Consider the following 17,575-nt stretch of genomic DNA (forward strand, 5'->3'; position numbering starts at 1 on the left):
AACAAGGACTTATACAAATTCAAGGATCTGAGAAGATTATTTGATGATGTTTAGCACAAACACAATGTTAGGCCAATAGAGATGTTTTGGTACCTGCTAGGTTTTCAGTAACTGCAAATTGCTTCATGTATGTCCCAGGCTATTCTATTTAACCACTGGGCCATTTTCACTTCTATTTTTGAATTCTCTTGGCATAATCAGAGGTTGAAAACTGTGTTTCAAAGCAAAATGCAAAATACATTAGAATCTCAAACCAGTTCTGTGGCTTTGGACAATATATTTAACTTCTTAGCAACAGCTTTTTAAAAATGGAGACAATATGTATTTTGTAGGATTACTATGAGAATTGTCAACCTATGTAGAAAAACTACCACAGTGCCTGGCAAATAGAAAGTATGCAACTATTATTCTAACGTTAGATAATTGTTTATGTTATCATGCTGAGTAATGACAGTCATATTAGGACATTTACTACTCTGGTACAAAACACCTAAAATATCACACTAATAGTCATAATTTCTGGTGACCTCATAAAAATCAAAAGATACAATTATTGTTGTCATTAATATGATCTTTAATAAATGGAATAATGCACCATTTTACAGCAAGCCTTTTTTAAACCTAAAGAACTGTCTTAAAATCTCCTTCTCCAATGTCTCTGTAGCAATACAATCTTTTTATTTAGGTTTATATATATCAAAGCATTTACTTACAATTATTCATAAAAAACTCTTTAGTGGCTTAATGTCAGCTTTCATAGTGGCATCCATAGATAATACAAAAGAAAAGTGATTTGCTTTATTTCATACTCACACTGATCCATCAAACACAACTTATACAGCATAGCAAGGTCTCAGACGGCTTTTACAAAAGCAAAATAACTGAAAGTAATTTTTCATAAATTCATATGATATTCTATCTGTAATGTAAGAGCAAAACACACCAACAAAAGATACCCGTTAACAAGAAAGAGGGTTCTGAGGAATTGCCAATATTTTTTAGCCTTTCTTATTCCAGAAAAGCATCCTCAGAAATGAATACTCTGTAGCTTATGTTTCTCCTGTCCATTCAGAAAAAGCATGGCAGCTACACATCTCCATGTTTCAGCTACTACAATACCCTAAGAGTTAGTGTACTTTACAATTATCCACTTATCTTTATTTGAAAAATTATCAACAGAAAATTAAGGATGATTCCAGCTTATACAAACACTTATACAATATAATTTCCATGGAAACATGACAACAAGGCATACAAAAACTTTAAATAAATAAATGTGACGAGAAAAAGAAAAGCCACAGAAGCCAAGCAATTCAATTTTAACTGGAACCTATCTTTGAATTGCATCTTTTAGTAACTTAGTTTTATTATTAAGCTTCTTTAAAAATATGTTTCCCTATCATACACAGGAGAATTGGTAATAAGGTGGAGAGCCTGAGACAAGAGACTGGTTACAAATAACTTCACTGCTAGGATTTTAAGTATACAGCGTATCAATTTGGAGCTTAAACATTTGGATCTGACAAAGTGATAAATAGCTTACCATAGGTTACCTTCTTAAAACCATCCAAACTATTACTAAAACTATAAACTCATTATTTCACTTTTAGAAGACAGTTTTATAATGTTAAATTACCTCAAGAAAATTTTATCTCAGAGGAACTATTTTACTAAGTTCTCCCATTAAAAAACAAAGCAAAATTAAATGATTTGTCCCATCATGTATAACCATTTGCCCAAAGAAGAGAAATGGTCTTAAGATGGTGTTTCAACTCTAAGGCCTAAATATGCTGCAACATGTAGCCAATTAGTTGAGTCATTTCCCTCTATTCAGTAATTATAGAACGGGGCAAGTTTTTATGATTAATGAAATCTGATGTTATGTCTATTAAAATTAAGTCAAATCATAAGATGAAACATTAAAGGAACTGTGTGTGCAACAAACACTTTAAATATTCAACTGGACTAATTGCTTGTTTGCTACCAATTAAAGTTTCTCATGTGCAAAGGGATGAAAAGGGCCCTGAGTTTTTAAGTAATGTTAGGTCTACAGTGTGCGTCTAAAACATGAAGATGTTTCTGAAATCTAAAAGTACAAATAAAATGAAAAAAAAAATCTATATGTTGCCTTTTGAAACATTTTTAAGAAGTTGTTTAAAATCCAGTAATTTGGTTAAAAATTCAATGATGAACTGGACGCCCTAGTGATATGATTTATGTCTAAAGATTCCTTCTCTCTTACCCAAATGTTATAATCTGGGTTGCAAATTAAGTTTAAAAATGAATGTCACTACAATCAGTAGTAGCATTATGAACATCATACTAATAATAACAGAATTGAAATTTTTAAGATCTGATAGATTTGGGGCACAATTTTAATATACAGCATAAAATCTGAATTATTTTCAAATGTATCAGTCATGAGATAAAATCCTAAATTTTGCTTTATATGCACAAACACTCAATTTTAGTCAGCCACTTAAAAGTTAAATGAAAATTGTTATAGTCCAGTTTATGTTGCAAAATAATAAGTATTTCAAAGGTGGTCTGCAGAAATGTTCATGGATAATACCTAATTATTATAAGGTTTGTTTTTGAAAGTTAATCTTGCATTTTGTGTTTAATATTTGATACAAAGAAATATGTAAAATGTTGTGGCTCAATCATAATGCTAAGCTTGCTGCAATATAGGTTAAAATTCTTAATGGCAAAATTACATACAATTCTGTATGCATGGCTTTTTAGTTGTAACTAATGAGAATATAAAACTGTAAAACTCCACAATAGAAAATGTTAGATAATATAAACTTAAGTACTGATCTTCTGACAATCTGATTGTTGGATCCATTGTCAAACGGTACATCCTAATTCTTAATTCTATTCTACTGAACTATTACTTAACTGAAGTAATGAATTTGAATAGAACATAAAATATAATTTTAGGTGTTCTTAAGCATAAATAGTTCTGAAAATAGGGCTGAGAAGAAAATACTAAGGGAGCCAAAGTAATTTTGTCTGAAGAACTGGCTTAGATGTTGAGAAGCCTGAAGCATACTGAAGAATAACAATAGTGGAGAAGATGACAACTCACTCTCTTTTTTTACTGCTGGAGAAGAGAAATGCTTTTAAAACAACACAGGAGGGAAGCAGAATAGACATGAAGAAAATTTTCCTGATACAGAAGATTGCAAGTCAGATAACCAAGAGACAGAGTAAGTCAGAAAGAGGTGATTGAACGAAAGTAATGGGTAGGTGCACCAGAGCAGCCTGAGATTTCCTCTTTTCTTCTATGTTAGTTTAATCTGAGAAGCTATAGAAAAGCCTTACTTTGATAACATTTGTGTAACTAGCTCAAACAGTGATTTGCCAGACTTACTAAATCAAAGAATATATTTAAGAGTAGATCAGGTAGTTTTGGCTAAAGTTCACATCGTTCAGAATCTACAAATTAAAATGCAATTCTATTTGCTGAAGAGCAAACTGACAGCAAAAGGTATATTTAGAAACATCTCGGTCTGAAAAAAAAAAAACTCCTGGGGTGTATGTGGGAGTGTGACACAATTTCTGGAATAACAGGTCTAGATAATCAACTTACATGTGTACAGATTCTAACAAGTTAGCTTGGAAGTTAAAGTAACAGAGAAAGCAATCCGTGAATAGTTACACAATCACCTGCACATAACTGGTCGTTAAGTTCAACATAAATTTATAAAAGGTTGTATAGAAATACAATGTAATCTCAAGTTCTAGGAGCTAACTACCTCCAATAAAATATTCATTTCCATAAATATAAAAAAAGAAACAAAAAATGTATTGACATATTTTTCCATAGCAAATGAGTATGAAGAGAGGTTTATAGAGAATGTAAAATTCAGTAAATAACTGCAGTCTACCAGGTATTCCATTTGGCTTTAGATACCAAACTTGAAAATATTTTAAATAAAAATACTTGTCAAATTTTGTGACAATTCCCACTGAAACACATAACTGCTTGTGTGTTCTTACCTTTCTTTAGTTATTTTCACATTCAGAACCAATGTATATTTTCTGGAATAAGTGTGTACATATAAGGAAGTTATTGAAACTCCTTTATAAGAAAGATATTGTCCTTGTATCCTTCCTACATCCTCCTCAATTAGTTTTCTGGATTAATAAAATTTTCACTATAAGCAGAAATTTTCAAGATGGAGCCAAATGATTGATAACACTTAAAGTCCACGTTAAATTAATTCCTTCAAATCAAGTATGGAATCAATTTAGGGGAAAGTCTCTGTTCCTACAAGCCACCTTCACTTTTCCCTTAAAATTTGCTTTACCTTTATTTCTGCAATGTAAGAATATTAGGAGTGAAGAAAAGTGAAACAATTTTAAGAATCATGATGGCAGATGTGGGATTGAATTTTATCTTGAATTAATAATTATTTCTCAAGCAATAGTCAGTATAGACATGTCTACATGTTTTATGTTTGCCTAACTTCTAAAGGCATTAAGGTATCTGGTTTGGCTTATATACAAGCCACAACTGTATTGGAGTGTTGTAACTGAATTTCTTACAAAATGTCAGTATATTACACATCCTTCCATACAGTGTGTAGGCAGTGTGGTGTGGATGAAAGAGATGTGGAGAGGTAAACCCCAGGTTAAAATCCAGCTCTCTCTATTACTAGGATGTGGAACTTGGGCAAATTACTTAGCTTCTCTTAGTTTCAGTTTTCTCAATCTGTAAAGTGGGAATATTAACTATAATCCTCAAATGGTTGCTATGAAGATTACAAGAGATTGTGTATATATACCCCAGCATTCAGTATATAATAAATTGTATTATTTAATTCCTGTGCCTTCACATAACATTTTGCACTGATAATGTCTTCCCAACCAAATTATGAATTTAAAAAGGGGGAACAATGTTAGGATTCATAATTAAATCATTTTTGTTTAAACACAATTCAAATCAAGTTCTTTCAATGACTTAGTTCTGATACACAATTAGGATAGTTAAGGGATTAATATTAGACTTTGGTTATCAATTATGATGCTTTTGAGGTTGTAAAACCAGCAAAATGAATTTTAATATTTATTCATTAACTATTTTATTTCATTATTTCATTCAATATTTTATTCAAAAGCACCCAAATGCTTTTCTACATGCAAAATTTTGTGATAGCAGTTAAATATTAGCTTCAAGAAACATTTATTATTAGATGAATAAAGTTACCAAGTATTTTAAGTAATTTTGCCTGCTTGTAGATTACAGATTCTGAATCAGTCTGATATATGATTTAATTTAAAATTTATTAAAATGATCCACTTTCTACTTCTATTTTTTTCAGAGTCTACTAAAAAAACTAGGGAAAGAAAATTATTTGTTTTAAATATGCTTGCATGAAATGGGAAACTTATAAGGATTCTTCTAATTTGGTATATAAATTTTTGAAAGCATTTTATTAGTCAACATCAAAAAAAAAAATGCTAGAAAAATTAAAACCAACTAGCCTAAACACAAAGTAGAATGTAAGATAACTCTTCTTCTGTCAGGAAAAGATGATCAGGTCTAACTGATGTTAGACCTCCAATGGTTATTTATCCTCAATGCTTTCAATTGGAGAAGGAATATAATTTATTTTGACTCAAAGATATCCTACAAATGTTTGAAAATAATATTCTGAAATGCAGTTCAAAGACATTTAAAGGCAAGAGAACTAAGTGAAAATTTGGTGGGAAAGATATAATTTGTTTCACAGATAGAAGAATAACTGTGTCAGAAGACTGAAAAATATGTTAAAGATCTGAATCAACAGAAGGGCCAATAAAACATAAAAGGTGGAAGTCCTGGGCACTAGAAAAATAGAATAAATGTTAAGTGATGTAACATCTAACTCACAGGATCATAGCAGATGGCAAAAAAAAAAAAAAAAAAAAAGGTGGCTTATAGAGTAAGTCATAAATATTTTGGACAGAAAATTGGGAAATTTAGGTTGTCTTTAGCTAAATGAAGATAGAAGAATATGAGTGAGAAAATATTGTTCAAGAGATAAAAACCTAAAAGCAAGAATATGGGGATTTGTGTTTTCCTCTTAGCTTTTTAAACTCCCATAGAAATCTTAGATCTTAAATAATGTCTATATAGAGAATTTGGAAAAATTAAGTGAGATCATCACTGTTTGCAAATTGATAGAAAATAATTTGTGCTTATTTTTAAAAAAAGTCCCTTATTTGACATAAAGTGCTTTATTTAAAAAAAAAAAATGCTGAGGTGTTGTTTAGAGATAGTTATCAGTAATGAAAGAAGCAAAGGAAGCTTTTAAAAAGACAATATGATTTGAAGGATATATAACATGTTATCACTAAAAGGTATATTATAATGTAAATAATAAATGCTTCTCACATATCAAAGATCATATGAAAAACTGGCAAAAAGAGAAATTATGAAAATAGGATTAGTGAAGAAACAGTTATGAAAAAAGAGGTAAGCCTCAGTCTGCTCAAAAATGATAGGTTTGGCAGCAATCCTTCCTTCCACAGGGATGTGGCATGCCAGATGAATGATTTTTCCACACAGTGTTTTAGGTCATGGGAAGAGGACTCATTTTCAGATAAAGTCACCAGGCTTTGCTTTGGAAGGGAATAAAAAGATATTACCAGTTCAAAACTACAAATTATTTTTGAAGTTATTTTAAATGGGAAATGTAATTTTATTTGAGTGAAAGATGGCCTATTCAGAGAATGAAGGCTATAGCATTATGTAGTCTTAACCATCTACCTACTTAAAAATTCCATATAAGTATAGCTCTATAAGTTTTCTGATAAAAATGTGCTTCTTAAATAAATGAATATGGAACATGAACATACATACAAAAAATAAAATAAAATGAAAAAAGGCTAATATTTGACTTTGTCTACTTTGTTCTATGCTCTCTTATGAACTTCCAAAAACCAGAACCAAATATGTTTGTTAAAATGCCTGGAAAGAAACATTTAGGACTTGGAAGGTTAAAATAAATGGCATTTCAAATTAGGTTTTGGTAGTTCCTTCTCTAGAGCCCTTTGAGACAATGTTTCTGCATTCTCCATTAGGAGAGAGAAAGCAAGAAATCAGGTAGCTGCTTTCTCTTGTGCAAAATTCACTGTCATAGAACTGACCTGCCAAAAGTATGGGGGGTGGGGCAGAAAAATGTACTCATGGAAGAATGTGTGCTCTGTTAGGAAGAGAACTTATAAGAAAGCTTATTTGTGGACTATAGACTATTGCACGTTCAAATAAAACACAAGAGAAAAGAAAGTCCAACAGATAATATGTTCACAACAGTTCAACATATAAACTAGCTTGGGCCCAGAAATAAAACATGGATACCAGACACCACTGCAGTCAAACCTGTCTTAATTTGCTTCTGTTTTAATGACCTTTAGAAACTGGTCCAAACTGATTATCAGCAATACATTGTTTTTGCTTTTTTTCTTAAAAAAATATTTTGAGACCACTTTTGATACACACACATATAATTCTGTGGTCATAACAGACAAATATAACTTTAAGGAGACTACACAAAAGTGCAAAACTTAAAAAAACAAAATTAAAAAATATGGAAGCATAAGCTAAATTTTTCTGCATAGCTGAAATCTATTTAAAGCAAGTCCTGTTGCAGGGGTGGGAGGGGATACTGACAGGAAGATAAAGCAGTTTTAATGTCTTCTGCACATTTAAATGATGCAAAAAATAATTTCACTCCATAGGCTTGAAAATATTTCACAGACAGTTCATTCCTATATCTTTAGACACCATGGTAGTAGCAGTGCCTCCTTCCGCAAGGTAAACTGCGGTACTGGATTTGGAATGAACTGCCCTGTCACTGCCATTGTTGTTGACCTCACAGTCCAGAGGTTCAGTGGAGATGACCCAGGTGGAGGGGCGCCACCGCTTAAGAGAATAGGGAGTTTTCACACGTTTCTTGATCTTTTCACCAGATCCTGATTTGCCATCTTGTGTTGATTCACCTACTGGAAATAAAGGTACAGAAAAATAAACTATATATAAAGAAACTATTAAATAATAAAAACTTAGGGTTGTAACTTAAGAACAGAATGGACTAATATCTACAGGAGATTTTAATAGATATTACTTGAAATTCAGGATGCCAGGTAATTATTCTCTAGGCAAAACTTAACCAACTTATTTTAAGACTCTTCAAGTCCAATGTTTTTATAACTGGTTGAATTATTATATAAGGACAAGCAAAAACAGAGGAGAAAATGAAAACTTCTCAGCTGTATTCTCAAATCCTTTGGTTACTGGTAGTGATACTAACTTGGCAAATGCATTTAATCACTCTACTTAATGTTCAAAGCAGATCAAACTTTATTTTTAATTTTTAATTTTTTGAGAGAGAGAGAGAATATGTGTGAGTGAGCGGGGAATGGGCAGAGAGAGAAAGAGACAGAATCCTAAGGAGGTTCTAAGGGCAGAGCCCCACGTGGGGCTCCAACCCACGAACTGTGAGATCATGACCTGAGCCAAAATCAAGAGTCAAACGCTTAACAGACTGAGCCACCCCAAAAAAGATCAAATTTTAAAGGCACCTGGCATATAATATTTTCAGAAGAATGACACAAATACTATAATACAAATTTTCTAGTAATTCCCCCTTCCTACACTGACAAGACATTTTATTGATATGAAGCCCTGCCACAGGGTGTGTCAAATGATCTATGATACAAGCCACTCAAGCAAAGGGCTAGATTCTACTGATCTTTTTTTAAATTTTGTTTTAATGTTTATTATTTATTCTTGAGAAAGAGAGAGCATGAGTGGGAGAGGGGCAGAGACAGAGGGAGACACAGAATCTGAAGCAGGCTCCAGGCTCTGAGCTGTCAGCACAGAGCCCAACGCAGGGCTTGAACTCGTGAACCACGAGACATGACCTTAGCTGAAGTGGGATGCTCAACAGACTGAGCTACCCAGGCACCCCTTTACTGATTAATTTTTTAAGTAAGCTCTATGCTCAGCATGAGGCTTGAACTCATGACCCTAAAATTAAGTTGCATGTTCCACTGACTGAGTCAGCCAGGTGCCCCTCTACTGATTAATTTTTTTTAATTTTTTTAACGTTTTATTTATTTTTGAGAGAGACAGAGACAGAGTGTGAGCGGGGGAGGGGCAGAGAGAGAGGGAGTCACAGAATGTGAAGCTGGCTCCAGGCTCCAAGCTATCAGCACAGAGCCCGATGCAGAGCTCGAACTCACGAACTGTGAAATCATAACCTGAGCCGAAGTCGGACGCTTAACCGACGGAGCCACCCAGGTGCCCCACTACTGATTAATTTTTGAGACCTAAATCCCTTCAGCCCATTTTGTAGTCCTTGGCAACAACCATATAATATGACTTTGAGTTTTTTCATAAAGTGCTGTCAGTCTAAAACATAAATTGTTTTGTATAATGATGACTATTAAAGATTTTGGTGAGCTCTCCTGTCTTGTGTTATAACCTCTTTATAGCCAGAAACCAAGTATCAAGTTATTTGTTTAGATTTCTAGGGGACCCAACGACACAATGCTATAGGCATGTAGGAGGCTCAACATGTAACTCTTGAAAAAGATGACACTAAAAAAACAAAAAACAAGAACAAGTTTGTTTTTTTTTATAGTGACTTTTTCTGAATTTTCTCTGGACTTCTCAGATTTATTAAGGTTAGTCTGATAAAATCTACATGTGTCTAAAACAGATGTTAATACACTCAACAAACTTTCAAAAGTTCTACTGGCATCATTCTACCTGGAGCTTTTTTTTTTTTTTTTTTTTTAATGTTTATTTATTTTTGAGAGAGAGAGAGAGAGAAACAGAGCATAAGCAGGGGAGGGGAAGAGAGAGAGGGAGACAAAGGATCTGAAGCGGGCTCTGTGCTGACAGCAGACAGCCTGATGCAGGGCTCAAACTCACAAACTGTGAGATTATGACCTGAGCTGAAGTCAGACATTTAACTGACTGAGCCACCCAGGTGCCTGTTACCTGAAGCTTCTAAACTTGTATTTACTTAATCTCAACCATTCACAACAAGTATGTAAACTGCATTATAAACCAGGAGCTATATAAGGTATGTATTAAGTTGGTAATTAATTATTCTGACTATTGTGACATTGACTCATTATCAGCAACAAAAAACTACTTTTTTTCTTTACAATAGTCTGATCACTTTTGAGGTTCAACCAAGTAGTTTATTTTATTTCCAAAAGTGGTAAAAATAAGTAATTGCTAGTTGAAACACATTTTGATTTTATCTAATTAATTATTTAAATGGTCCCAAAAGACAAGCAGGAGAGATTAAATGATCCCTGCACTTACACTGCAAACTGCTGCCATCAAGAACGTTTGTGGCTGAAAGATCCAGAGAATTAGGCCTCTGTGCTTTTCTGGGCTTTGATGGTCCAGGATCTGCTACAGTGCTTGAAACACCCTGCGTAAGATCATCTTGCTCTGAACATGGATTACTGTTGTTGTTATTGGAATTAGTTCGGCCACCTTCCAGTGGCCGTTCCCTCCTGTCCACAAGACGATCCAGAACACCTTCATCATGGCCAGCCTGTTGCTCTCGTCTCAGTAAAGGTTCATGCTCATCAGGACTGGAATTAATATTCAGCCGGGTATCCTCACCAATGAATTGATTCTGCAGCATTTCTTGGCCCCTATGTGCCACTGTGTTGGTTGTCTGGCCATTTGGTACTGTCCCATTAACATACTGGGTAGCGGCAGTGTGGGAGTTAACACTGTGGTTTCGACCTGCCACACCATTCATTGTGACCGTCACCACATGAGGTTCTGCAGCATTGATTGTATTCATCTTGGCAACTCCAGTTTCTACTTGTTTCAAGTTTGATTTGTGCTTGCTGCCAAATTTCAGCCGGGGCTCCTTGGTTGAATTTTTGGTGTTTAAAGGCAAACTAGTAGGTCTCTTAGGAAGATTCTGTTGCTTGGGCAGAGGATAGATCTGAGTGGGTGGAACATCAGGAATTAAACATGCTTGGCCATTTGCAGCTTGAGTGAAGTCCTGCTGTCCAGTCACTTCTACTGCAAGTTTTATGAGTGGGTAAAGCAAGCTAGAACTGGTACTGCTCAGTGGGTCTGGTCCACTGAACTGTTTAAGAGAATGCTCCATGAGATTCTCATCAGAACTTTCCTTGAGGTTCTTATCAACTTCTTTTGGGTCCAGCTTGTTGGTCTCCAAGTCTTCTTCTGTCAGTTGTAAGCAGACAGGGGTTGGCCCAATTGGTTGTGAAACATTTGTGGCATGCAGATTTGTTTCATCTGAGTATGGCATCTCAGATATAGTGGTCATGCCAGTGCTTGGAGTGAGGCCAGTGGTGTTTGTGGTTGTTGTATTGGTGGACAGGCTGGTGACGCTTGTTTCAGGGCTGGGGATTCGAGCTTGTGCTTGCTGTCGTTCATAGTTAATTGAATTTCGGTTCTTTTCCCCTATAGTCAAAGGTGTGCTAGACATTGAATGCTCAGAGGAAATATTCTTCACAATGCTGTCAGTATGATGGATAGAGTCTTCAATGTATGAGGAAGAAGAATAATCAGGATAAGGGCCAATCTTTGGCACGCGCCTATTGTGTGACAGGTTGCTTAAAGAAAGAAAAAAAGTGCCACATTGAGAATGTAAATTTAGGACAAACTGACCCTCCAAGTTTAAGACCTCTGATTTTAAAGTATAAAATGCCCTTCATTTTATTCCTAACCCATATTATTCTAGAAGTTATTCTAAAATTCTGATCGCATAATCAAGTATCAATTAATAACTTGCTAAATGATAGTTTTATATTATTTAAGACTACTGAAAAACTTATGTCGATCTAGATATGATTTTCATAGATGTTCATTATTTTGATTTATAGGACTTAATTTAAAAATGTCCCCTATAGTTTTGTAACACTACCAAATATATTTTTATGAATTGTATTCTTGCACAACCGGACAAAGTTTCATGAGAGGAGGAACCATGGTGTATATTTCTTTTGTACTCCTACAATCCTAGATACATCATTGTGGCTACTCAACAAATACATTACCAGTTAAGTTCCAATGGCCAAATGGTATAAAAAATATAAGCGTTTAGGTTGTTCTAAAGTGCTTCCATTAAGAGGCAGTGTAGCAATAGAATGTATCTTCCTGGGGGTAAACTGAGCCGTATCAATGAAAGTCCTACAGCCTAAGAGTATAATGCAGAGTGAGACAGATAAAGGAACAACAATTCAGAACTGCTCTCCAGTTCTTCACAGCCATCAACACCCACTGAGAGGGATGGTTTTTGAGCATTACACTGTAACTTATTTAGGTTATTTAAAATAAAAGCCAGGACTAGCTTTAATTAAACAATGGCAACATTAATAGATACAAAATGTTATAGGAGAAAAGCAGCAGCTAAAGGAAAAGAGGTGCTATAAAGAAAGACTAATAAAGTTATGAGGGGAATGACAGGAAGGTGAAGAATAAAAAAGCAGCTGTACTGCACAAGGAAAGGACGTCTGGGTAAGGTTCAAAATAATGAAACCTAGAGTAGAATGACTATGGGATGAACCATGATTTAGGGGAAACTATTTAGAAGTGACTGGACATGAGAAACAGCATGTAAAGCATAGAACCGAAGGACTGTGGGGGGCAAAAAATGGGCAATACAAGGAGGGGGGAGTAGCATCAAGGATTTCTTCTTACCATTCAGGAAAAGTTCAAAAGCACTTAAAAATAAAAGCAACTGACTCTTGAGAGAGGTACAAGTAACATGCTAGAGTATAAAGAAAATACAGAGATCAGGGAAGACAGAAGTAGAAGACTATCCCCAGTTATGCATAGAGTGAGAAAATTTGTATTTAGAATTGCTAGTTTTTACCTTCCTTGACTTGCTGATACATAAGGAATAAGGGTTCACATGCTGAAGCTAATTCAATCTAAACATAAGCAGTATAAACCCAATTTTGGGTCTATAATTCATAATACAAATTGCTCTTAGAAATTAGAACAATAGAAAATAGCAAAAAAAAAAATTATTCAATAATCAAGTATATTTTTATCTCAGTTTTCTCTGGTAACACTTTCCTGGGTGCTTTTCTGAAAAATTTTTAACATGTATTAAATAAAATGATAACTTTGTGGGAAAATCCCCCCCCCAAACATGGAACAAAAAAAGTTCCAATTTTTTAAAGAAATTTTTTTAAAAGCCCATTTATTTAGAACCAAAAATCATAGTTCTAACAGAGAAATGTCTCATAAAGTAATATTCATGATGGGATAGAAAGACCTTATGAATTGCTTTCATGTAAAAGTAATAAAAGTATATTCTATACAAAAGAGCATTGGATAGGAAGGCTGGGAATCTTAGTCTCCAGTGAAACAGTGGTTAGATACACAGGTGAGTTCATAGTTTTATTCTCTCTTAAAAAAAAAAAAAATTAAAAATTAAAAAAATTTTAAAAAGCAAGAGAGAGAGGGATAATAACAACCAACGATAAATTAGATAATTTATGTAGAAGTGCTTATAAACTTTTGGAACTATGAAAGTGTTTTGCCTTTATATTTTAGGGAAGTAGGAGTGTTAGTAAGGACTAGTCTCTTTTACTATATTTTGAGATACAGAAAAACATAGATTCCATCTTGTACTTCTACCAAGCAAAAATCTCTGTGAAAAAACAGGCATTGAAAGAAAAATTATAATGTTAAAGTATATGAGTTAATCATTGCCTTATTAGACTGGTTTAATAGCATTTTTTTTTCCTATTCTCTGTTTAGTCTCAATTTTCAATATTGACTGATGAATGCCAAAGCTCTTACCGTTCATTTTGCATAGCAGTAGACATGGGATTGACTGTTGGGCTCACAGATTTGTTTCTTTCCCAAATCATCATAAGTTCAGCCATCCTCTCCTCAGCACACTGTGCAGTAAGCCTAGCTTCTGCATCCTGGTCCCAACAGTCTTCGATTGTCTCCTTGAGTGACCTCACTGCCTGTAATAAAGTAAATGTCAAACAGTAGATCTTTAAAGAAAATTAAGTATTGAGATTTTGAGTGACATGAGATAAAAGAATGTTCTTTAACCAATATTTTACACAGCTATCATAAAATATTTTAGACTTCAGAGATTTGTAAAGGGTCACATTTCTCAAAAGATGAGGAACAGCTAAGCAAGCAGGGTTTAACTTAAACTCCTAAAGAATTACCCATAAACGTAAACAGTTGTAAAAAGTTACATGGTTCGCCAAGGTCACAGGTTTATGTCATTATTCATTCACAGGACTGTTATTTCGATCAATAACCATTAATCTCACTTCAAAAATGAGCTTTGAATTTGATGGAATTTTGGCACGAGGCTATCTTCAATCTCTAGGTGAGCTTTTTTACTATTAGTAAAGTACATTCTAACTATGAAATTTAAAGGGTTGGCATTTTCTTATTCTTTAAACTAGTTTCAATAGTAGTATCTAAAGCAGTCTTATTCTGTAGTATTCACCCAAATCAGTAGTGAACAATAGTCTCCCTTTTGGGGAAAGTTGGTTTGAACTTCCTTTTAAAAAACAGATTCTGGGATGCCTGGGTGGCTCAGTTGGTTAATTAAGGGCTCGACTTCAACTCAGGTCATGACCTCGTGGTCTGTGAGTTCAGGCCCCATGTCGGGCTCTATGCTGACAGCTCAGAGCCTGGAGCCTGCTTCAGATTCTGTGTCTCCCTCTCTCTCTCTCTCTGTCCATGCTGTCTCTCTCTCTCTCTCTCAAAAATAAACATTAAAATAATTTTTTTTTTAAGTAAAAAACAGATTTTGTGTATTTGACAAACTGTCCATCCAGAATCCTTTCAGACTTGTTTTTTGACTTGTTGTTATTAAGCTTGAAAGTTTTTCACCTGCTGATGTTCATAGTTATTGTGCCTTTAAAACACATTCAAAAAAATTAAGGTAATGGTTGTCAGATTTAACAAATAACAATATACTACTTAATTTTAATTTCAGATAACTGACAAATAATTTTTAGTATATATTCCATGCAATGCTTAATCTGAGCATTTTATCTCATAAGCCTATTTTAAGCTAAAATCCTTGTTAGCAATCTTGGCAACATTTTTTGTGTTTTCCTAATAATCTCTGTTCTTGACAAACAGATCCAAACCTGTAGGAAATTTGATAATGTTTATTCTGGGGATAGGCTAAATGAATACCTGCACCACGGCCCACCCCTGACACCATCTTTCCTGTTCCCTTGGGTCTTCTAAGCTGCCTGCCTCAGTGCCACAGCACAAATCCAAGACTATATCTTTTAAGGCTGAAATTTATATTGAAATTTTTTTACGTTTATTTATTTATTGAGAGAGAGAGAGAGAGAGAGAAAGAGAGAGAGAGAGAGAGAATATCCCAAGCAGCCTCTGCAACGTCAGTGCAGAGCCCTATGTGAGGCTCAAACCCATAAACCATGAAATCACAGCCTGAGCCAAAATCAAGAGTTGGACGCTCAACCAACTGAGCCACCCAAGTGTCCTGAAATTTATATTGAATTTTGAAATCTATTTTAATACATGTTCCAGGCTCTGACTACTGAGTAAAATTCAAACAATATAGATATCAATTAATAATCTTCTCATTAAATAATAATCTACCTATTTCTCAAATTTTAGAAGAACCTGAAGAATAGATACTGATCATACAGAGTTTAAGGGCAACTGTGTAATCTCCCTGAGGTAGAAGTTTGGTGTTTATGTTAGAAGTAAAGTTGAATCTGTTATTTATGGTAGTTATGTTCTACAAAGTTGCTATAAATGCTGAATTAGTGAACACTGAACCATTGTTCCTGGGGGAAATACGGGGTTAGACTCCTGTGAGCCTCTGGCCACAAGATTTTTGCCAACTGATCAACACATAATCTTGTTTTATTTGTGTTTCTGTTTAAAGACATCTTTTTTCTTAAAGTTTATTTATTTTGAGAGAGAGAAAGTGTGGGGGAGGAGAGGCAGAGAGAGAGAGGAGAGAGAGAATCCCAAGCAGGTCTGCATGCACAGTGAGGCTAGAACCCATGAACTAAGAGATCATGACCTGAGCTGAAGTTGGATGCTCAACCAACTGAGCCACCCAGGCGCCCCCCTGTTTAAAGACATCTTTAAAAATAGTTATTAATTATTAACTATGCTCATGGCCAATAGCACTCTACATAATCGCCTAACAAAGTAAATCTAGCATACATTTTTCTTCTTCAAAAGGCACATCACAGCCTTTTAGTGCTTCGGAGCACTGTACTCAGCACTTCAGCACTACATGTGGGGCTATTTTAACCCAGAAATCACTAACAAGATGCCCCAAATGTGAAAAATATGCTAAACAAATGCCAAAAAGGACACTTGTTTATAGTATAAGAGATGAAACAAAAAGACAGAGTGCCTTGTTGATTTCATTTGGGAAAATATACATCTGATGACTAAAGTTTTTTGCTGCTCTGTGTACATCCATGAATGACCATAAAAGCGTTCAGAGTACTGATTTGGGGATTACAAATCAATTTTGGCAGGTAGTCAAATTCCAAATATGAAATCTGTAAACATGAGAAAAGACTGTATGTAATGGATTTAAAACTGACTTGGATTTGAAGACCACAAAGGAAGTTCAGAAATCAACTTAATTAACTTTTTAAATAAACACACCTCTAAAAACTAGTTATACATTTATCTTAGCGGATTTTGATATTGGTTTGATAAAATGAGTTTGTCTCCAGTTATGAAATGAGAATTTTTTTTTTATTTTGAAATAATTTCAAATTTACTTTCTTGTCTTTCACAGCCTTGACATTTTTGAGGATTATAGGCCAGTTACTTTTTAGAATCTCAGGATTATAGGCCAATTACTTTTTAGAATCTCATGGTTAGATTCAAAGTTTGAAACTTTGACAGAAAAATCACAGAAGGGATGCTGTGTTTTTCTCACTGCATCTTATCATGTGGTTCACAATTTTGATTTGTCTCATTACTAGTGAAGTTACCTTGATCACATGTCTGAGTTGGTGTCTGCCAGGGTTCTTTCTCTATTGTAAAGTTCCATTTTTCCCTTTTATATTCAATCAGTGGGTTTTTAAAAAACTTTCATCAGTGTTTTTGGGGTGGGAGGAATACTTAAAGTGTCTGTAAATATAATGTTCTCTATACACTTTTCACCCACCATTTTTGGCATCTCAATGTTTGTTGGCTGAATTTCTGTGATGATTGCTAGTTAGTTACAAGACATTTAAAAAATGATAGTAAACACAAAATAGAAATATGGACAAAGGGCACATAAACGAGAAGTACAAATGCCTTATAAAATATGCAAAGATGTTTAATCTTATTCACTATGTTGAGGCAGTACAGTGTAGCATTTAAGAATATTAGTTCCGGTTTTGTAGCAAGAGTGCCAGCTCAGTTAAGAACCTGGCTTCAAATCTTGGCTCTACTACTTACTAGCTGCAAATTAAAACAAGATCCATTTTCACCTATAACATTAACAAAGATTAACAAAGGTTCCTATCCATCAACCATCTGTTCTCCTAATTTATAGGCAACCAATGTTACTAGTTTCTTGGGTAT

At 34.3% G+C, this 17,575-nt stretch overlaps 1 protein-coding gene across 1 annotated transcript in view; it reads right to left on the bottom strand.

The window, feature by feature from the left end:
* Positions 1 to 550: 550 nt before the first annotated feature.
* Positions 551 to 17,575, bottom strand: part of BMPR2 (bone morphogenetic protein receptor type 2) — a 201,778-nt gene continuing 184,753 nt past the window's right edge. Inside the window, exons 11-13 of the mRNA XM_060622984.3 lie at positions 13,814 to 13,986; positions 10,334 to 11,613; positions 551 to 7,995 (exon numbers count right to left, since the gene is read on the bottom strand). Of these exons, the coding sequence (XP_060478967.1) occupies positions 7,745 to 7,995; positions 10,334 to 11,613; positions 13,814 to 13,986 (1,704 nt within the window). The 3' untranslated portion in view covers positions 551 to 7,744. The remainder of the gene's footprint in view (positions 7,996 to 10,333; positions 11,614 to 13,813; positions 13,987 to 17,575) is intronic.

The sequence above is a fragment of the Panthera onca genome, chromosome C1 (genome assembly GCF_046562875.1).
Source record: "Panthera onca isolate mPanOnc1 chromosome C1, mPanOnc1 haplotype 2, whole genome shotgun sequence".
Lineage (NCBI taxonomy): Eukaryota > Metazoa > Chordata > Mammalia > Carnivora > Felidae > Panthera > Panthera onca.